This window comes from Panulirus ornatus, chromosome 9, assembly GCF_036320965.1.
Source record: "Panulirus ornatus isolate Po-2019 chromosome 9, ASM3632096v1, whole genome shotgun sequence".
Classification (NCBI taxonomy): domain Eukaryota; kingdom Metazoa; phylum Arthropoda; class Malacostraca; order Decapoda; family Palinuridae; genus Panulirus; species Panulirus ornatus.
This window is the reverse complement of record NC_092232.1, coordinates 29,820,622-29,844,849: the sequence shown is the minus strand read 5'-3', so window position 1 is coordinate 29,844,849 and position 24,228 is coordinate 29,820,622. Positions and strand designations below refer to the sequence as shown.

General features: G+C 41.3%; 1 protein-coding gene across 15 annotated transcripts in view; it reads left to right on the top strand.

Annotated features, from left to right (window-relative positions):
- phtf (putative homeodomain transcription factor) overlaps positions 1 to 24,228 on the top strand; it is a 260,330-nt gene that overhangs the window by 104,280 nt on the left and 131,822 nt on the right. For all 15 annotated transcript variants that reach the window (XM_071664936.1, XM_071664929.1, XM_071664942.1 and 12 more), the window contains one exon: positions 21,670 to 21,810. In XM_071664936.1, the coding sequence (XP_071521037.1) occupies positions 21,670 to 21,810 (141 nt within the window). The remainder of the gene's footprint in view (positions 1 to 21,669; positions 21,811 to 24,228) is intronic.

Genomic DNA, 24,228 nt, shown 5'->3' with positions numbered 1-24,228 from the left:
TGAATTTTGTGATGTTTGTATTCCTTCCTTACATCTGAAGATTCAGTTTATTCAGCTGCTCAAAAATATCAACCAGATAGGCAAGGCACATGATTAATTCCTTATTATCCAGCTAGGCAAAAAATTCCATCTTACCCTGAACTTCAAAAAATAATTTGAGCTCATTTCTAAACTCAATTACTTGCTCCTTTACATTCCCTCTTGAAAACCATCGAACATATGTGTCAGTACATAACTGCTTGAAAAGCGTGAGTTGAGAGCTCCTCCTTTGACAAAAAAGCGCAATTTGAATTGTCTGATCCAAAACCTTCCCAAATGGAGCTGGAAGTGCCAGTGCCTGACAGTAGATCATACAATAAATGAGTCACTTTTGGAGCTCACTTTTTCACACAAACTTGAAATGTAGATTTTGTTCCCAAAATAGCTGGTGCTCCATCTGTACAGCACCCACAGACATTATCCCACAAAGCATTTTCTGATTCAAAGAAATATTTTTCCAAAATATCCGAGACCTTAGTAGTTGTTTCAAGAGGAGAACAAAAGAGAAACTCCTCTTTAAGTGAACCTGAGTGAACATATCTTGCAAACAACAGCAACTGGGAACATGATGCTGCTCCTCATGTGAACAGTGCTGTTTGATAGTAGAACTACTGCAAGTTTTCCCCAATCCATTTCCCAACACAATTAGCTCCATTTTGAGTGCAAGGTTTGATCAAAGTTTCACCAATTGTATGTGGATTTTTTGCTTTGCTGTCTCCAGTGCTATGACATAAGAAGCTTCAGTAACCTTTTGGTTCATTTCTTGGAATGCCTCTGTTGAATCCAGCTTCATCTTTTTGAGAGCATTCCCACGACTTTCAAAAAAGCTTTTGTCCTTGTTTTGAGGATGAACATTCTGCAGATGTTGCTTTAGCTTTGTTGGTTTCTTAGAATCATTAAGCAAAGCTTTGCTACAAATTATGCAGAGGATTATATTCTCCATTGATGATGATGGATGTGAATCCAAAATGAATATCTGAATCACTTTACCCTATACCCTCTTTTTTTGACAGTCATGATGGGCTCCAAATTCTGTAAATAATAAACAAGAAAAAGTCAAAGATAACTATAAATTGAATATTTTCACAGATAAAAGGTTAAATATTTGTTTATTTTTAATTTAATCTGTGACATTCAACAAAGTATGATGTGTTTATGTACAATATGTATAACTTTAGTTTGTAGAGAGATCATTATTCCAACAGTTTGAGTCTGCTAATCTTTGCTGTCCTTCGCTACTTGCATTCATCGCTAATTTCCTTTCTAGTCACCAGTGTAGTCAGGTATCAGGACACTGTCTCAGAGTGGGATAACATAACTTGTGAGGAAAAGTCCTCCCTTGGCTACTTGCTCTGTTCTTCCTTTTTGAAAGTAATACAAGAAGGGAGTATTTCCAGCAACCTGCTCATTATTATTATTATTATTATTATTATTTTTATTATTTATTATTATTATTATTATTACTATTATTATTATTGTCATCATTTTTATTATTCTTTTCTTTCTTTCATAGTATTCGCCATTTCCCGCGTTAGCAAGGTAGCGTTAAGAACAGAGGACTGGGCCTCTGAGGGAATATCCTCACCTGGCCTCGTTCTCTGTTCCTTCTTTTGGAAAATTAAAAAAAAACGAGAGGGGACGATTTCCAGCCCCCCGCTCCCTCCCCTTTTAGTCGCCTTCTACGACACGCAGGGAATACATGGGAAGTATTCTTTCTCCCCTATCCCCAGGGATATTATTATTATTATTATCATTATTATTAATTTTTTTTTTCTTTTTGCTTTGTCGCTGTCTCCCGCATTTGCGAGGTAGCGCAAAGAAACAGATGAAAGAAATGGCCCAACCCACCCCCATACACATGTATATACATACGTCCACACACGCAAATATACATACCTACACAGCTTTCCATGGTTTACCCCAGACGCTTCACATGCCCTGATTCAATCCACTGACAGCACGTCAACCCTGGTATACCACATCGATCCAATTCACTCTATCCCTTGCCCTCCTTTCACCCTCCTGCATGTTCAGGCCCCGATCACACAAAATCTTTTTCACTCCATCTTTCAACCTCCAATTTGGTCTCCCACTTCTCGTTCCCTCCACCTCCGACACATATATCCTCTTGGTCAATCTTTCCTCACTCATTCTCTCCATGTGCCCAAACCATTTCAAAACACCCTCTTCTGCTCTCTCAACCACGCTCTTTTTATTTCCACACATCTCTCTTACCCTTACGTTACTTACTCGATCAAACCACCTCACACCACACATTGTCCTCAAACATCTCATTTCCAGCATATCCATCCTCCTGCGCACAACTCTATCCATAGCCCACGCCTCGCAACCATACAACATTGTTGGAACCACTATTCCTTCAAACATACCCATTTTTGCTTTCCGAGATAATGTTCTCGACTTCCACACATTCTTCAAGGCTCCCAGGATTTTCGCCCCCTCCCCCACCCTATGATCCACTTCCGCTTCCATCGTTCCATCCGCTGCCAGATCCACTCCCAGATATCTAAAACACTTTACTTCCTCCAGTTTTTCTCCATTCAAACTTACCTCCCAATTGACTTGACCCTCAACCCTACTGTACCTAATTACCTTGCTCTTATTCACATTTACTCTTAACTTTCTTCTTTCACACACTTTACCAAACTCAGTCACCGGCTTCTGCAGTTTCTCACATGAATCAGCCACCAGCGCTGTATCATCAGCGAACAACAACTGACTCACTTCCCAAGCTCTCTCAACCCCAGCAGACTTCATACTTGCCCCTCTTTCCAAAACTCTTGCATTCACCTCCCTAACAACCCCATCCATAAACAAATTAAACAACCATGGAGACATCACACACCCCTGCCGCAAACCTACATTCACTGAGAACCAATCACTTTCCTCTCTTCCTACACGTACACATGCCTTACATCCTCGATAAAAACTTTTCACTGCTTCTAACAACTTGCCTCCCACACCATATATTCTTAATACCTTCCACAGAGCATCTCTATCAACTCTATCATATGCCTTCTCCAGATCCATAAATGCTACATACAAATCCATTTGCTTTTCTAAGTATTTCTCACATACATTCTTCAAAGCAAACACCTGATCCACACATCCTCTACCACTTCTGAAACCACACTGCTCTTCCCCAATCTAGTGCTCTGTACATGCCTTCACCCTCTCAATCAATACCCTCCCATATAATTTACCAGGAATACTCAACAAACTTATACCTCTGTAATTTGAGCACTCACTCTTATCCCCTTTGCCTTTGTACAATGGCACTATGCACGCATTCCGCCAATCCTCAGGCACCTCACCATGAGTCATACATACATTAAATAACCTTACCAACCAGTCAGTAATACAGTCACCCCCTTTTTTAATAAATTCCACTGCAATACCATCCAAACCTGCTGCCTTTCTGGCTTTCATCTTCCGCAAAGCTTTTACTACCGCTTCTCTGTTTACCAAATCATTTTCCCTAACCCTCTCACTTTTCACACCACCTCGACCAAAACACCCTATATCTGCCACTCTATCATCAAACACATTCAACAAACCTTCAAAATACTCACTCCATCTCCTTCTCACATCACCACTACTTGTTATCACCTCCCCATTTGCGCCCTTCACTGAAGTTCCCATTTGCTCCCTTGTCTTACGCACTTTATTTACCTCCTTCCAGAACATCTTTTTATTCTCCCTAAAATTTAATGATACTCTCTCACCCCAATTCTCATTTGCCCTCTTTTTCACCTCTTGCACCTTTCTCTTGACCTCCTGTCTCTTTCTTTTACACATCTCCCACTCAATTTCATTTTTTCCCTGCAAAAATCGTCCAAATGCCTCTCTCTTCTCTTTCACTAATAATCTTACTTCTTCATCCCACCACTCACTACCCTTTCTAATCAACTCACCTCCCACTCTTCTTATTATTGATATTATTATTATTATTATTATTATTATTATTATTATTATTATTATTATTATTATTATTATTATTATTATTTTTGTATAAAAGAAAGAGGCAGGACGTCAAGAGAAAGGTGCAAGAGGTGAAAAAGAGGGCAAATGAGAGTTGGGATGAAAGAGTATCATTAAATTTTAGGGAGAATAAAAAGATGTTTTGGAAGGAGGTAAATAAAGTGCGTAAGATGAGGGAACAAATGGAAACTTCAGTGAAGGGGGCTAATGGAAAGGTGATAACAAGTAGTGGTGATGTGAGGAGATGGAGTGCGTATTTTGAAGGTTTGTTGAATGTGTTTGATGATAGAGTGGCAGATATAGGGTGTTTTAGTCAAGGTGGTGTGCAAAGTGAAAGGGTTAGGGAAAATGATTTGGTAAACAGAGAAGAGGTAGTAAAAGCTTTACGGAAGATGAAAGCCGGCAAGGCAGCAAGTTTGGATGCTATTGCAGTGGAATGTATGAAAAAAGGGGGTGACTGTATTGTTGACTGGTTGGTAAGGTTATTTAATGTATGTATGACTCATGGTGAGGTGCCTGAGGATTGGCGGAATGCTTGCATAGTGCCATTGTACAAAGGCAAAGGGGATAAGAGTGAGTGCTCAAATTACATAGGTATAAGTTAATTGAGTATTCCTGGTAAATTATATGGGAGGGTATTGATTGAGAGGGTGAAGGCATGTACAGAGCATCAGATTGGGGAAGAGCAGTGTGGTTTCAGAAGTGGTAGAGGATGTGTGGATCAGGTGTTTGCTTTGAAGAATGTGTGAGAAATACTTAGAAAAGCAAATGGATTTGTATGTAGCATTTATGGATCTGAAGAAGGCATATGATAGAGTTGATAGAGATGCTCTGTGGAAGGTATTAAGAATATATGGTGTGGGAGGCAAGCTGTTAGAAGCAGTGAAAAGTTTTTATCGAGGATGTAAGGCATGTGTACGTGTAGGAAGAGAGGAAAGTGATTGGTTCTCAGTGAATGTAGGTTTGCGGCAGGGGTGTGTGATGTCTCCATGGTTGTTTAATTGTTTATGGATGGGGTTGTTAGGGAGGTGAATGCAAGAGCTTTTGGAAAGAGGGGCAAGTATGCAGTCTGTTGTGGATGAGAGAGCTTGGGAAGTGAGTCAGTTGTTGTTCACTGATGATACAGCTCTGGTGGTTGATTCTTGTGAGAAACTGCAGAAGCTGGTGACTGAGTTTGGTAAAGTGTGTGAAAGAAGAAAGGTAAGAGTAAATGTGAATAAGAGCAAGGTTATTAGGTACAGTAGGGTTGAGGGTCAAGTCAATTGGGAGGTAAGTTTAAATGGATAAAAACTGGAGGAAGTGAAGTGTTTTAGATATCTGGGAGTGGATCTGGCAGCGGATGGAACCATGGAAGCGGAAGTGAATCATAGGGTGGGGGAGGGAGCAAAAGTTCTGGGAGCCTTGAAAAATGTTTGGAAGTCGAGAACATTATCTTGGAAAGAAAAAATGGGTATGTTTGAAGGAATAGTGGTTCCAACAATGTTGTATGGTTGTGGGGCGTGGGCGATGGATAGAGTTGTGTGGAGGAGGGTGGATGTGCTGGAAACGAGATGTTTGAGGACGATATGTGGTGTGAGGTGGTTTGATCGAGTAAGTAATGTAAGGGTAAGAGAGATGTGTGGAAATAAAAAGAGTGTGGTTGAGAGAGCAGAAGAGGGTGTTTTGAAATGGTTTGGTCATATGGAGAGAATGAGTGGGGGAGAGATTGACCAAGAGGATATATGTGTCAGTGGTGGAGGGAACGAGGAGAAGTGGGAGACCAAATTGGAGGTGAAAGATAGAGTGAAAAAGATTTTGAGTGATCGGGGCCTGAACATGCAGGAGGGGGAAAGGCGTGCAAGGAATAGAGTGTATTGGAACCATGTGGTATACCGGGGTCGACGTGCTGTCAATGGATTAAATCAGGGCATGTGAAGCGTCTGGGGTAAACCATGGAAAGTTCTGTGGGGCCTGGATGTGGAAAGGGAGCTGTGGTTTCGGTGCATTATTACGTGACAGCTAGAGACTGAGTGTGAACGAATGGGGCCTTTGTTGTCTTTTCCTAGTGCTACCTCGCACACATGATGGGGAAGGGGGTTGTTATTCCATGTGTGGCGAGGTGGCGATGGGAATAAATAAAGCAAACTATGAATTATGTACATTTGTATATATGTATATTTCTGTGTGTGTATATATATGTGTACATTGAGATGTATAGGTATGTATATTTGCATGTGTGGACGTGTATGTATATACATGTGTATGTGGGTGTGTTGGGCCATTCTCTCATATGTTTCCTTGTGCTACCTCGCTAACACGGGAGACAGCGACAAAGCAAAATAAATAATATAATATTATTATTATTATTATTATTATTATTATTATTATTATTATTATTTATATTTATGTATATAAAATGCTTTGTCGCTGTCTCCCGTGTTAGTGAGGTAGCGCAAGGAAACAGATGAAAGAAATGGCCCAACCCACCCACATACACATATATATACATACACGTCCACACATGCAAATATACATACCTATACATCTCAATGTACACATATATATACACACACAGAAATATACATATATACACATGTACATAATTCATACTGTCTGCCTTTATTTATTCCCATCGCCACCTCACCACACATGGAATATCAACCCCCTCCCCCCTCATGTGTGCGAGGTAGCGCTAGGAAAGACAACAAAGGCCCCATTCGTTCACACTCAGTCTCTAGCTGTCACGTAATAATGCACCGAAACCACAGCTCCCTTTCCACATCCAGGCCCCACAGAACTTTCCATGGTTTACCCCAGACGCTTCACATGCCCTGATTTAATCCATTGACAGCACGTCGACCCCGGTATACCACATGGTTACAATTCACTCTATTCCTTGCACGCCTTTCCCCCTCCTGCATGTTCAGGCCCCGATCACTCAAAATCTTTTTCACTATATCTTTCCACCTCCAATTTGGTCTCCCACTTCTCCTCGTTCCCTCCACCACTGACACATATATCCTCTTGGTCAATCTCTCCCCCACTCATTCTCTCCATATGACCAAACCATTTCAAAACACCCTCTTCTGCTCTCTCAACCATACTCTTTTTATTTCCACACATCTCTCTTACCCTTACATTACTTACTCGATCAAACCACCTCACACCACATATCGTCCTCAAACATCTCATTTCCAGCACAATCACCTTCCTGCGCACAACTTTATCCATAGCCCATGCCTCGCAACCATACAACATTGTTGGAACCACTATTCCTTCAAACATACCCATTTTTTCTTTCCAAGATAATGTTCTCGACTTCCAAACATTCTTCAAGGCTCCCAGAACTTTCGCCACCTCCCCTGCCTTATGATTCACTTCCGCTTCCATGGTTCCATCTGCTGCCAGATCCACTCCCAGATATCTAAAACACTTCACTTCCTCCAGTTTTTCTCCATTTAAACTTACCTCCCAATTGACTTGACCCTCAACCCTACTGTAACTAATAACCTTGCTCTTATTCACATTTACTCTTAACTCTCTTCTTTCACACACTTTACCAAACTCAGACACCAGCTTCTGCAGTTTCTCACATGAATCAGCCACCAGCGCTGTATCATCAGCGAACAACAACTGACTCACTTCCCAAGCTCTCTCATCCACAACAGACTGCATACTTGCCCCTCTTTCCAAAAACTCTTGCATTCACCTCCCTAACAACCCCATCCATATAAAACATTAAACAACCATGGAGAAATCACACACCCCTGCCGCAAACTTACATTCACTGAGAACCAGTCACTTTCCTCTCTTCCTACACGTACACATGCCTTACATCCTTGATAAAAACTTTTCACTGCTTCTAACAACTTGCCTCCCACACCATATATTCTTAATACCTTCCACAGAGCATCTCTATCAACTCTATCATGTGCCTTCTCCAGATCCATAAATGCTACATACAAATCCATTTGCTTTTCTAAGTATTTCTCACACACATTCTTCAAAGCAAACACCTGATCCACACATCCTCTACCACTTCTGAAAACACACTGCTCTTTCCCAATCTGATGCTCTGGAAATGCCTTCACCCTCTCAATCAATACCCTCCCATATAATTTACCAGGAATACTCAACAAACTTATACCTCTGTAATTTGAGCACTCACTCTTATCCCCTTTGCCTTTGTACAATGGCACTATGCAAGCATTCCGCCAATTCTCAGGCACCTCACCATGAATCATACATACATTGAATAACCTTAACAACCAGTGAACAATACAGTCACCCCCTTTTTTAATAAATTCCACTGCAATACCATCCAAACCTGCTGGCTTGCCGGCATTCATCTTCTGCAAGGCTTTTACTACCTCTTCTCTGTTTACCTGGGTATGAGAAGAAAGATCATGAGAGGCAAGTGTTTTGGGAGCAGTTGAATGAGTGAGTTAGTGGTTTTGATGTACAAGACCGGGTTATAGTGATTGGTGATTTGAATGCAAAGGCGAGTAATGTGGCAGTTGAGGGAATAATTGGTATACATGGGGTGGTCAGTGTTGTAAATGGAAATGGTGAAGAGCTTGCGGATTTGTGTGCTGAGAAAGGACTGGTGATTGGGAATACCTGGTTTAAAAAGCGAGATATACATAAGTATACGTATGTGAGTAGGAGAGATGGCCAGAGAGCATTATTGGATGATGTGTTAATTGATAGGTGCACGAAAGAGAGACTTTTGGATGTTAATGTGCTGAGAGGTGCAACTGGAGGGATGTCTGATCATTATCTTGTGGAGGCGAAGGTGAAGATTTGTAGGGGTTTTCAGAAAAGAAGAGAGAATGTTGGGGTGAAGAGAGTGGTGAGAGTAAGTGAGCTTGGGAAGGAGACTTGTGTGAGGAAGTACCAGGAGAGACTGAGTACAGAATGGAAAAAGGTGAGAACAAAGACGTAAGGGGAGTGGGGGAGGAATGGGATGTATTTAGGGAAGCAGCTATGGCTTGCGCAAAAGATGCTTGTCGCATGAGAAGCGTGGGAGGTGGGTTGATTAGAAAGGGTAGTGACTGGTGGGATGAAGAAGTAAGATTATTAGTGAAAGAGAAGAGAGAGGCATTTGGACAATTTTTGCAGGGAAAAAATGCAAATGAGTGGGAGAGGTATAAAAGAAAGAGGCAGGAGGTCAAGAGAAAGGTTGAAGAGGTGAAAAAGAGGGCGAATGAGAGTTGGGGTGAGAGAGTATCATTATATTTTAGGGGGAATGAAAAGATGTTTTGGAAGGATGTAAATAAAGTGCGTAAGACAAGGGAGCAAATGGGAACTTCAGTAAAGGGGGCTAATGGGGAGGTGATAACAAGTAGTGGTGATGTGAGAAGGAGATGGAGTAAGTATTTTGAAGGTTTGTTGAATGTGTTTGATGATAGAGTGGCAGATATAGGGTGTTTTGGTCGAGGTGGTGTGCAAAGTGAGAGGGTTAGGGAAAATTATTATTAAATATATTTTTTTTTTATTATACTTTGTCGCTGTCTCCCGCGTTTGCGAGGTAGCGCAAGGAAACAGATGAAAGAAATGGCCCAACCCCCCACCCCCCATACACATGTATATACATACGTCCACACACGCAAATATACATACCTACACAGCTTTCCATGGTTTACCCCAGACGCTTCACATGCCCTGCTTCAATCCACTGACAGCACGTCAACCCCGGTATACCACATCGCTCCAATTCACTCTATTCCTTGCCCTCCTTTCACCCTCCTGCATGTTCAGGCCCCGATCACACAAAATCTTTTTCACTCCATCTTTCCACCTCCAATTTGGTCTCCCTCTTCTCCTTGTTCCCTCCACCTCCGACACATATATCCTCTTGGTCAATCTTTCCTCACTCATCCTCTCCATGTGCCCAAACCACTTCAAAACACACTCTTCTGCTCTCTCAACCACGCTCTTTTTATTTCCACACATCTCTCTTACCCTTACGTTACTCACTCGATCAAACCACCTCACACCACACATTGTCCTCAAACATCTCATTTCCAGCACATCCATCCTCCTGCGCACAACTCTATCCATAGCCCACGCCTCGCAACCATACAACATTGTTGGAACCACTATTCCTTCAAACATACCCATTTTTGCTTTCCGAGATAATGTTCTCGACTTCCACACATTCTTCAAGGCCCCCAGGATTTTCGCCCCCTCCCCCACCCTATGATCCACTTCCGCTTCCATGGTTCCATCCACTGCCAGATCCACTCCCAGATATCTAAAACACTTCACTTCCTCCAGTTTTTCTCCATTCAAACTCACCTCCCAATTGACTTGACCCTCAACCCTACTGTACCTAATAACCTTGCTCTTATTCACATTTACTCTTAACTTTCTTCTTCCACACACTTTTCCAAACTCAGTCACCAGCTTCTGCAGTTTCTCACATGAATCAGCCACCAGCGCTGTATCATCAGCGAACAACAACTGACTCACTTCCCAAGCTCTCTCATCCCCAACAGACTTCATACTTGCCCCTCTTTCCAAAACTCTTGCATTTACCTCCCTAACAACCCCATCCATAAACAAATTAAACAACCATGGAGACATCACACACCCCTGCCGCAAACCTACATTCACTGAGAACCAATCACTTTCCTCTCTTCCTACACGTACACATGCCTTACATCCTCGATAAAAACTTTTCACTGCTTCTAACAACTTTCCTCCCACACCATATATTCTTAATACCTTCCACAGAGCATCTCTATCAACTCTATCATATGCCTTCTCCAGATCCATAAATGCTACATACAAATCCATTTGCTTTTCTAAGTATAATAAATTATACATTTCCTTTTTTCCATAGCCAGAGGTTGAACCATATGTGACATTCTTTTTTTTCATTCATTTCAAGCTAGAAGTTTCAGTTTTTTAAATTGTTTCTTACATTTCTCATATGTATATATATGTATGTGTGTGTGTGTGTATATGTGCGTATGTATGTGTATGTGTGTGTATGTGTATATGTATATATATATGTATATTATCCCTGGGGATAGGGGTGAAAGAATACTTCCCACGTATTCCTCGCGTGTCGTAGAAAGCGACTAGAGGGGACGGGAGCGGGGGGCCAGAAATCCTCCCCTCCTTGTATTAACTTTCTAAAATGGGAAACAGAAGAAGGAGTCATGCGGGGAGTGCTCATCCTCCTCGAAGGCTCAGAGTGGGGTGCCTAAATGTGTGTGTATGTAACCAAGATGTGAAAAAAGGAGAGATAGGTAGTATGTTTGAGGAAAGGAACCTGGATGTTTTGGCTCTGAGTGAAACGAAGCTCAAGGGTAAAGGGGAAGAGTGGTTTGGGAATGTCTGGGGAGTAAAGTCAGGGGTTAGTGAGAGGACAAGAGCAAGGGAAGGAGTAGCAATACTCCTGAAACAGGAGTTGTGGGAGTATGTGATAGAGTGTAAGAAAGTAAATTCTCGATTAATATGGGTAAAACTGAAAGTTGATGGAGAGAGGTGGGTGATTATTGGTGCATATGCACCTGGGCATGAGAAGAAAGATCAAGAGAGGCAAGTGTTTTGGGAGCAGCTGAATGAGTGTGTTAGTGGTTTTGATGCACGAGACCGGGTCATAGTGATTGGGTGATTTGAATGCAAAGGTGAGTAATGTGGCAGTTGAGGGAATAATTGGTATACATGGGGTGTTCAGTGTTGTAAATGGAAATGGTGAAGAGCTTGTATTATTAAATATTATTATTATTATTATTATAATTATTATTATTATTATTATTATTATTATTATTATTATTATTATTATTATTGTCATTATTTTTATTATTATTATTATTATTATTATTTATTTCATTTCTATTTATGATACTTTGTCACTGTCTCATGCGTCAGCGAGGTAGCGCATGGAAGCAGACGAAAGAATGGCCCAACCCACCCACATACACATGTATATACTTACACGTCCACACACACACATATACATACCAATACATTTCTACATATACATATATATACATACACAGACATATACATATACACACATGTACATAATTTATACTTGCTACCGTTATTCATTCCCGTCACCACCCCGCGACACATGAAATGACTACCCCCTCCCGCTGGCGGTGCATGAGATATCACTAGGAGAAGACAACAAAGGCCACACTCATTCACACTCAGTCTCTAGCTGTCATGTATAATGCACCAAAACCATAGCTCCCTTTCCACAACCAGGCCCCACAAAACTTTCCATGGTTTACCCCAGATGCTTCACATGCCCTGGTTCAATCCATTGACAGTGTGTCGACCCCGGTATACCACATGGTTCCAATTCACTCTATTCCTTGCACGCCTTTCACCCTCGTGCATGTTCAGGCCCCGATTGCTCAAAATCTTTTTCACTCCATCTTTCCACCTCCAATTTGGTCTCCCACTTCTCCTTGTTCCCTCCACCTCTGACACATAAATTCCCTTTGTCAGTCTTTCCTCACTCATTCTCTCCATGTGACCAAACCATTTCAAAACACCCTCCTCTGCTCTCTCAACCATACTCTTTTTATTACCACACATCTCTCTTACCCTTTCATTACTTACTCGATCAAACCACCTCACACCACATATTGTCCTCAGACATCTCATTTCCAACAAATCCACCCTCCTCTGCACAACTCTATCTATAGCCCACACCTCGCAACTATATAACAATGTTGGAACCAGTATTCCATCAAACATACCCATTTTTGCTTTCTGAGATAATGTTCTTGCCTTCCACACATTTTTCAATGCTCCCCCACCCTGTGACTCACTTCCACTTCCATGGTTCCATCCGCTGCCAAATCCACTCCCAGATATCTAAAACACTTCACTTCCTCCAGTTTTTCTCCATTCAAACTTACCTCCCAATTGATGTGTCCCTCAACCCTACTGTACCTAATAAACTTCCTCTTTTTCACATTTGCTCTCAGCTTTCTTCTTTCACACACTTTGCCAAACTCAGTCACCAGCTTCTGCAGTTTCTCACCGGAATCAGCCACCAGGGCTGTATCATAAACGAACAAAAACTGGCTCACTTCCCAAGCTCTCTTATCCACAACAGACTGCATACTTGTCCCTCTCTCCAAAACTCTTGCATTCACCTCCCTAACAACCCCATCCATAAACAAATTAAACAACCATGGAGACATCACACACCCCTGCCACAAACCAACATTCACTGAGAACCAATCACTTTCCTCTCTTCCTACATGTACACATGTCTTACATCCTCGATAAAAACTTTTCACTGCTTCTAACAACTTGCCTTACACACCATATCCTCTTAATACCTTCCACAGAGCATCTCTATCAACTCTATCATATGCCTTTTCCAGATCCATAAATGCTACATAGAAATCCATTTGCTTTTCTAAGTATTTCTCACATACATTCTTCAAAGCAAACACCTTATCCACACGTCCTGTACCACCTCTGAAACCACACTGCTCTTCCCCAATCTGATGCTATGTACATGCCTTCACCCTCTCAATCAATACCCTCCCATATAATTTACCAGGAATACTCAACAAACTTATACCTCTGTAATTTGAGCACTCACTCTTATCCCCTTTGCCTTTGTACAATGGCACTATGCAAGCATTCCACCAATTCTCAGGCACCTCACCATGAGTAATACATACATTAAATTATCTTACCAACCAGTCAGCAATACAGTCACCCCCTTTTTTAATAAATTCCACTGCAATACCATCCAAACCCGCTGTCTTGCTGGCTTTCATCTTGCGCAAAACTTTTACTACCTCTTCTCTGTTTACCAAATCATTCTACCAAACCCTCTCACTTTACACACCACCTCGACCAAAACACCCTATATCTGCCACCCTATATCAAACACATTCAACAAACCTTCAAAATACTCACTCCATCTCCTTCTCACATCACCATTACATGTTATCTCCTTCCCATTATCCCCGTTCTCTTAAGTTCTCATTTGTTCCTTTGTCTTACGCACTTTATTTACCTCCATCCAAAACATCTTTTTATTCTCTCTAAAATTTAATGATACTCTCTCACCCCAACTCTCATTTGCCCTCTTTTTCACCTCTTGCACCTTTCTCTTGACCTCCTGTCTGTTTCTTTTATACATCTTCTAGTCATTTGCATTATTTCCCTGCAAAAATTGTCCAAATGCCTCTCTCTTCTCTTTCACTAATAATCTTACTTCTTCATCCCACCACTCTCTACCCTTTGTAATCTGCCCACCTCCCACGCTTCTCATGCCACAAGCATCTTTTGCGCAAGCCATCACTGCTTCCCTAAATACATCCCATTCCTCCCCCACTCCCCTTACGTCCTTTGTTCTCACCTTTTTCCATTCTGTACTCAGTCTCTCCTGGTACTTCCTCACACAAGTTTCCTTCACCAAGCTCACTTACTCTCACCATCCTCTTCATCCCAACATATATTAAATATCCTTAACAACCAGTCAACAACACAGTCACCCCCTTTTTTAACAAATTCCACTGCAATGCCATCCAAACCTGCTGCCTTGCTGGCTCTCATCTTCTGCAAAGCTTATATTATCTCTTCTCTGTTTACCAAATCATTCTCCCAAACCCTCTCACTTTGCACCCCACCTCATCCAAAACACCCTATATCTGCCACTCTGCCATCTAACACATTCAACAAACCTTGATAATACTCACTCCATCTCCTCCTCACATCACCGCTTCTTGTTATCACCTCCCCATTGGCCCCCTTACCGATATTCCCATTTGTTCTCTTGTCTTATGCTTTTTATTTACCTACTTCTAAAACATCTTTTTATTTTCCCTAAAATTTAATGATACTCACCCCAACTCTCATTTGCCCTCTTTTACACCTCTTGCACCTTTCTCTTGACCTCTTGCCTCTTTCTTTTATACATTTCCCAGTCATTTGCTCTATTTCCCTTCAAAACTCATCCAAGAGCATCTCTCTTCTCTTTCACTAATAATCTTACTTCTTCATGCCACCACTCACTACCCTTTCTAATCTGTCCATCTCCCACGCTTCTTATGCCACAAGCATCTTTTGCGCAGGCTATCACTGCTTCCCTAAATACATCCCATTCTTCCCCCACTCCCTTTATGTCCTTTGCTCTCACCTTTTTCCATTATTATTATTATTATTATTATTATCATTATTATTATTATTATTATTATTATTATTATTATTATGTATATATTTATTTCATTTTGCTTTGTCGCTGTCTCCCGCGTTAGCGAGGTAGCGCAAGGAAACAGACAAAAGAATGGCCCAACCCGCCCACATACACATGTATATACATACACGTCCACACACGCAAATATACATACCTATACATCTCAATGTACACATATATATACACACACAGACATATACATATATACACATGTACATAATTCATACTGTCTGCCTTTATTTGTTCCCATCGCCACCTCGCCACACATGGAATAACAACCCCCTCCTCCCTCATGTGCGCGAGGTAGAGGTAGGAAAAGACACCAAAAGCCCCATTCGTTCACACTCAGTCTCAAGCTGTCATGTAATAATGCACCGAAACCACAGCTCCCTTTCCACATGCAGGCCCGACACAACTTTCCATGGTTTACCCCAGACGCTTCACATGCCCTGGTTCAATCCATTGACAACACGTCGACCCCGGTATACCACATGGTTCCAATTCACTCTATTCCTTGCACGCCTTTCACCCTCCTGCATGTTCAGGCCCCGATCACTCAAAATCTTTTTCACTCTATCTTTCCACCTCCAAAATGGTCTCCCACTTCTCCTCATTCCCTCCACCTCTGACACATATATCCTCTTGGTCAGTCTTTCCTCACTCATTCTCTCCATGTGCCCAAACCATTTCAAAACACCCTCTTCTGCTCTCTCAACCACACACTTTTTATTTCCACACATCTCTCTTACCCTTACATTACATACTCGATCAAACCACCTCACACCACACATTGTCCTCAAACATCTCATTTCCAGCACATCCACCCTCCTCCGCACAACTCTATCCATAGCTCACGCCTCACAACCATACAACATTGTTGGAACCACTATTCCTTCAAACATAGCCATTTTTGCTTTCTGAGATAATGTTCTCGACTTCCAAACATTCTTCAAGGCTCCCAGGATTTTCGCCCCCTCCCCCACCCTATGATTCACTTCCGCTTCCATGGTTCCATCCGCTGCCAGATCCACTCCCAGATATCTAAAACACTTTACTTTCTCCAGTTTTTCTCCATTCAAACTTAACTCCCAATTGACTTGACCCTCAACCCTACTGTACCTAATAACCTTGCTCTTATTCACATTTACTCTTACCTTTCTTCTTTCACACACTTTACCAAACTCAGTCACCAGCTTCTGCAGTTTCTTGCATGAATCAACCACCAGTGCTGTATCATCAGCGAACAACAACTGACTCACTTCCCAAGCTCTCTTATCCACAACAGACTGCATACTTGCCCCTCTTTCCAAAACCCTTGCATTTACCTCCCTAACAACCCCATCCATAAACAAATTAAACAACCATGGAGACATCACACACCCCTGCCGCAAACCTACATTCACTGAGAACCAATCACTTTCCTCTCTTCCTACACGTACACATGCCTAACATCCTTGATAAAAACTTTTCACTGCTTCTAACAACTTGCCTCCCACACCATATATTCTTAAAACCTTCCACAGAGCATCTCTATCAACTCTTATCATATGCCTGCCTCCCACACCATATATTCTTAAAACCTTCCACAGAGCATCTCTATCAACTCTATCATATGCCTTCTCCAGATCCATGAATGCTACATACAAATCCATTTGCTTTTCTAAGTATTTCTCACATACGTTCTTCAAAGCAAACACCTGATCCACACATCCTTTACCACTTCTGAAACCACACTGCTCTTCCCCAATCCGATGCTCTGTACATGCCTTCACCCTCTCAATCAATACCCTCCCATATAATTTACCAGGAATACTCAACAAACTTATACCTCTGTAATTTGAGCACTCACTGTTATCCCCTTTGCCTTTGTACAATGGCACTATGCAAGCATTCCGCCAATCCTCAGGCACCTCACCATGAATCATTTTTTTTTTTTTTTTTTTTTTTATACTTTGTCGCTGTCTCCCGCGTTTGTGAGGTAGCGCAAGGAAACAGACGAAAGAAATGGCCCAACCCCCCCCATACACATGTACATACACACGTCCACACACGGAAATGTACATACCTACACAGCTTTCCATGGTTTACCCCGGACGCTTCACATGCCTTGATTCAATCCACTGACAGCACGTCAACCCCTGTATACCACATCGCTCCAATTCATTCTATTCCTTGCCCTCCTTTCACCCTCCTGCATGTTCAGGCCCCGATCACACAAAATCCTTTTCACTCCATCTTTCCACCTCCAATTTGGTCTCCCTCTTCTCCTCGTTCCCTCCACCTCCGACACATATATCCTCTTGGTCAATCTTTCCTCACTCATTCTCTCCATGTGCCCAAACCATTTCAAAACACCCTCTTCTGCTCTCTCAACCACGCTCTTTTTATTTCCACACATCTCTCTTACCCTTACGTTACTTACTCGATCAAACCACCTCACACCACACATTGTCCTCAAACATCTCATTTCCAGCACATCCATCCTCCTGCGCACAACTCTATCCATAGCCCACGCCTCGCAACCATACAACATTGTTGGAACTACTATTCCTTCAAACATACCCATTTTTGCTTTCCGGGATAATGTTCTCGACTTCCACACATTTTTCAAGGCTCCCAAAATTTTCGCCCCCTCCCCCACCCTATGATCCACTTCCGCTTCCATGGTTCCATCCGCTGACAGATCCACTCCCAGATATCTAAAACACTTCACTTCCTCCAGTTTTTCACCATTCAAACTCACCTCCCAATTGACTTGACCCTCAACCCTACTCTACCTAATAACCTTGCTCTTATTCACATTTACTCTTAACTTTCTTCTTCCACACACTTTACCAAACTCAGTCACTGCCTTCTGCAGTTTCTCACATGAATCCGCCACCAGCGCTGTATCATCAGCGAACAACAACTGACTCACTTCCCAAGCTCTCTCATCCCCAACAGACTTCATACTTGCCCCTCTTTCCAAGACTCTTGCATTTACCTCCCTAACAACCCCATCCATAAACAAATTAAACAACCATGGAGACATCACACACCCCTGCCGCAAACCTACATTTACTGAGAACCAATCACTTTCCTCTCTTCCTACACGTACACATGCCTTACATCCTCGATAAAAACTTTTCACTGCTTCTAACAACTTGCCTCCCACACCATATATTCTTAATACCTTCCACAGAGCATCTCTATCAACTCTATCATATGCCTTCTCCAGATCCATAAATGCTACATACAAATCCATTTGCTTTTCTAAGTATTTCTCACATACATTCTTCAAAGCAAACACCTGATCCACACATCCTCTACCACTTCTGAAACCACACTGCTCTTCCCCAATCTGATGCTCTGTACATGCCTTCACCCTCTCAATCAATACCCTCCCATATAATTTACCAGGAATACTCAACAAACTTATACCTCTGTAATTTGAGCACTCACTCTTATCCCCTTTGCCTTTGTACAATGGCACTATGCACGCATTCCGCCAATCCTCAGGCACCTCACCATGAGTCATACATACATTAAATAACCTTACCAACCAGTCAACAATACAGTCACCCCCTTTTTTAATAAATTCCACTGCAATACCATCCAAACCTGCTGCCTTGCCGGCTTTCATCTTCCGCAAAGCTTTTACTACCTCTTCTCTGTTTACCAAATCATTTTCCCTAACCCTCTCACTTTGCACACCACCTCGACCCAAACACCCTATATCTGCCACTCTGTCATCAGACACATTCAACAAACCTTCAAAATACTCATTCCATCTCCTTCTCACATCACCACTACTTGTTATCACCTCCCCATTTACGCCCTTCACTGAAGTTCCCATTTGCTCCCTTGTCTTATGCACCCTATTTACCTCCTTCCAGAACATCTTTTTATTCTCCCTAAAATTTACTGATAGTCTCTCACCCCAACTCTCATTTGCCCTTTTTTTCACCTCTTGCACCTTTCTCTTGACCTCCTGTCTCTTTCTTTTATACTTCTCCCACTCAATTGCATTTTTTCCCTGCAAAAATCGTCCAAATGCCTCTCTCTTCTCTTTCACTAATACTCTTACTTCTTCATCCCACCACTCACTACCCTTTCTAAACAGCCCACCTCCCACTCTTCTCATGCCACAAGCATCTTTTGCGCAATCCATCACTGATTCCCTAAATACATCCCATTCCTCCCCCACTCCCCTTACTTCCATTGTTCTCACCTTTTTCCATTCTGTACACAGTCTCTCCTGATACTTCTTCACACAGGTCTCCTTCCCAAGCTCACTTACTCTCACCACCTTCTTCACCCCAACATTCACTCTTCTTTTCTGAAAACCCATACTAATCTTCACCTTAGCCTCCACAAGATAATGATCAGACATCCCTCCAGTTGCACCTCTCAGCACATTGACATCCAAAAGTCTCTCTTTCGCACGCCTGTCAATTAACACGCAATCCAATAACGCTCTCTGGCCATCTCTCCTACTTACATAAGTATACTTATGTATATCTCGCTTTTTAAACCAGGTATTCCCAATCATCAGTCCTTTTTCAGCACATAAATCTACAAGCTCTTCACCATTTCCATTTACAACACTGAACACCCCATCATACCAATTATTCCCTCAACTGCCACATTACTCACCTTTGCATTCAAATCACCCATCACTATAACCCGGTCTTGTGCATGAAAACCACTAACACACTCATTCAGCTGTTCCCAAAACACTTGCCTGTCATGATCTTTCTTCTCATGCCCAGGTGCATATGCACCAATAATCACCCATCTCTCTCCATCAACTTTCAGTTTTACCCATATCAATCTAGAATTTACTTTCTTACACTCTATCACATACTCCCACAACTCCTGATTCATGAGTAGTGCTACTCCTTCCCTTGCTCTTGTCCTCTCACTAACCCCTGACTTTACTCCCAAGACATTCCCAAACCACTCTTCCCCTTTACCCTTGAGCTTTGTTTCACTCAGAGCCAAAACATCAAGTTCCTTTCCTCAAACATACTACCTATCTCTCCTTTTTTCTCATCTTGGTTACATCCACTTATGTATATGTCTGTCAAGAACATTTTTACCCTTTGAATATTGGCATCAGTGACGAGCATGAAATCCTGCTGGATATTTTTGATACTTTTATTAACAGAGAATTTCTATAAATAAACAAGGTAAGATAATCTTAATTAAGTTTAAGACACAATTCTTTGTAAACTCTTTCATTGTTCAACTGATGTGTTTGGATTCCCTCACTACTCAGAATAAGTTATGTTCTCTAAAGTCAATAAAAACATTTTTTTTTTCTCATGAATTAAGATTCAAATATTCCCACTTTAGGAAAACACATTATTTGGTAGACTGTTTTAAGTATGCAAAAAAAATCATATTTTTTATTTATATGATTAGGTGTCTAAAACGTATGGAAACCATTAATTTTCATATGCATTAAGAGCTAAGGATTCTTAGTTTAGGAAAAAAATATTTACTGAATCCTAAGTATTGGTGGTGGGGGCAGTGGTGTGCATTAAGGTGGGAACCTAAGATATGGTTAGTCCCAAGAGAAGGAGAACACCTTGGTCAATAGTGGGTTGCTGAGGCCTCTGGGGAGTTCCAGTGACTCATCTTTTGTGTGCATTGCCATCAGAATAGTTCAAACAGAATTCAGGTTGTGTTGGGAAAGAACTTGTTGATTGACTCCAGTAGAACCTTGCTACTGAAAGCATCAGTTGATGCCCATAGCACCAAAAGTGTTAATGCCATAAAAGACTCCAGTAGAACCTTGCTACTGAAAGCATCAGTTGATGCCCATAGCACCAAAAGTGTTAATGCCATAAAAGACCATGATTACTACATTAATCATTTTGCACTGATGTAAAATTCCAAATATTTTATTTATAGATATTTTGGAAATTATATGCAGAGAGCACTGGAGTTCCTGTTTGCATATTCTCTCAAGCACTTCTGTTATTATAGAAAACCATGTTCAGTGGCTGTGAAATTATTTCCACCATATTTATATTAATATATCTGGATTTAAATGCAAATTTTGCAGGCTAGCTGTCCATATTTCATATTCTGTCATTCATAGTGTCTTGGTTTCTTCCAGTAAATTCATAACGCACTGAATTTTGTGTTTTCCTTGATGCAGAAGAATTCTTAGATAACATCATTGTTATTTGTATGTCCATAAATTTCTTGTTAGTTTTGAAGATGGCTTAGGAAAATGCCCATACTGATAGAGCTTAAGTGTGAAGCACCATTCATGTACAGTAGAATTCATTAAAGATTGATGGGTGGGTATACAGTATGCTTCTTCTAGAAGTCGGCAACTTTGTTATTGTTACTCCATTCATTGTAGTGTATGCATTGGTATTTGGTTTGATTTTTATGTATATATCTGTATTTGAAAAGTTCCACTCTTTGAACATTAATACAAGAGCCTACACCTCTACCAACAGCTGTCTGATACCAGTGTAACCCACCCCAGCTGCTGCTCCCCCCACAAACTACCTCCTATGGCTGTTGAGAGAAGCTCATGCAACTCTTCCTGTGAAAGTGATGCTGAGCAGTGCCCATCCCCTCAGTATTCTAAAGCTAAGGTAACCTACTAATACTCCTCCCTTCTAAAGTGTATGATTGCTTGCATTTTTAGGGCTTGGATGCATTTAAGGTAGTGTCACAGTGGCAGTGTTGCATTTTAGAGATGTATCATCCTGCCTCTCAGCTTAGTTTATCATATGTTTGCTTTAATCTTAAGTAGTTTATGTTTTGCTTGTATTTTGGTGAATTTATGTGATAAGGGGTACCCTATTTTTCACTCTAATATAGATTTAAGTTTTTTTATTTCAGTTTAAAATGAAAATAAATTTGTTTCATATGAATAATTCCCTCCATAATTAATAATTCATCATGCTGAGATTGTTATGGAATCATTATCTTGTATTAACTAAAGGTTTTGTAATGGAAAATATCCATTTTCTAAATAAAAGTCAGCCAGTAAGCAATAGGAATTTGAATACTCTACTCAAAATGGAAGTGATAGGCTAGATTCCAAAAATGATATGTAAGTAATCCCACCAATTGTTCCTAAGGACTAGATCACTTTGCACGAACCACTGCTTTCACTATGATCTTTCAAGGAACAAAGCTTTATTTTACAATCAAACCTGGATTTTGGAAATATGGCTGAACCATTCATTTCTTGCTGTGCATTGATTTGTATATGTTTTGCACCTCTTTTTCTCAGTCTACAAGTGTTACTGACCTTTTCCTCAACATTTTAGATATTCTTTTTGTGTTATAGGAACAGTTGGTTGGGTTATTTACTCTGTTCGAAACCTTAAAAGTAACTTGTGCAAAGCTAAACATGAATTGAAAAATAAAATCATCTTCAGTTTTCTCTTTCACATTATAAAATGAAAGAAATATCTGTTAAAGTAAAAAGGTACATACAAAAAAGCACTAAAGTATGTGCATAGATTCCCAAATGGGTTAGTGGAGGAGAATGTGCTTATTTGAATGTTGTTTCCTATTATAAAGTGAAAGAAATGCATGTAAAAGTAAAGGATATGTACAAACATGTCACTTAACATGAATTGCCACAGTATAGTATGGCACTGAAGTATACACATAGATCCCAATAAGGGTGGTGGAGGAGGGTGTGCATCATTCAGATATTATGTTTTTCTGTATAAAATGAAAGAAATACATGCAAAAGTAAAAGATATGTACAAACAATAGAGATGACACAGCTTGTATGGCCTTGGTATAGTGCTGAATTACACTCTCAGATCTCCCGAAGGAGTGGAGGAGGGAGTGCGTCAGCTATTATCATAGCTGAGGCATCACTAAGTTGCCATACAACACCTAGTAGCCATACAAAAGTCATGATATCGGCAAGCAGTTCAAAATAAGCTCTTGAATATTAATGCTAATGTGAAGCTGTCTAGTGGAAAGGAGCAATTGATATTATATATCTTTTTTTTTTTTTTTTTGCTTTGTCGCTGTCTCCCGCGTTTGCGAGGTAGCGCAAGGAAACAGATGAAAGAAATGGCCCAACCCATCCCCATACACAATGTATATACATACACGTCCACACACGCAAATATACATACCTATACATCTCAATGTACACATATATATACACACACAGACACATACATATATACCCATGCACACAATTCACACTGTCTACCTTTATTCATTCCCATCGCCACCTCGCCACACATGGAATACCATCCCCCTCCCCCCTCATGTGTGCGAGGAAGCACTAGGAAAAAACAACAAAGGCCCCATTCATTCACACTCAGTCTCTAGCTGTCATGCAATAATGCCCGAAAACCACAGCTCCCTTTCCACATCCAGGCCCCACACAACTTTCTATGGTTTGCCCCAGACACTTCACATACCCTGATTCAGTCCACTGACAGCACGTCAACCCCGGTATACCACATCAATCCAATTCACTCTATTCCTTGCCCGCCTTTCACCCTCCTGCATGTTCAGGCCCCGATCACACAAAATCTTTTTCACTCCATCTTTCCACCTCCAATTTGGTCTCCCACTTCTCCTCGTTCCCTCCACCTCCGACACATATATCCTCTTGGTCAATCTTTCCTCACTCATTCTCTCCATGTACCCAATCCATTTTAAAACACCCTCTTCTGCTCTCTCAACCACGCTCTTTTTATTTCCACACATCTCTCTTACCCTTACATTACTTACTCGATCAAACCACCTCACACCACACATTGTCCTCAAACATCTCATTTCCAGCACATCCACCCTCCTGCGCACAACTCTATCCATAGCCCACGCCTCGCAACCATACAACATTGTTGGAACCACTATTCCTTCAAACATAGCCATTTTTGCTTTCCGAGATAATGTTCTCGACTTCCACACATTCTTCAAGGCTCCCAGGATTTTCGCCCCCTCCCCCACCCTATGATTCACTTCCGCTTCCATGGTTCCATCCGCTGCCAGATCCACTCCCAGATATCTAAAACACTTTACTT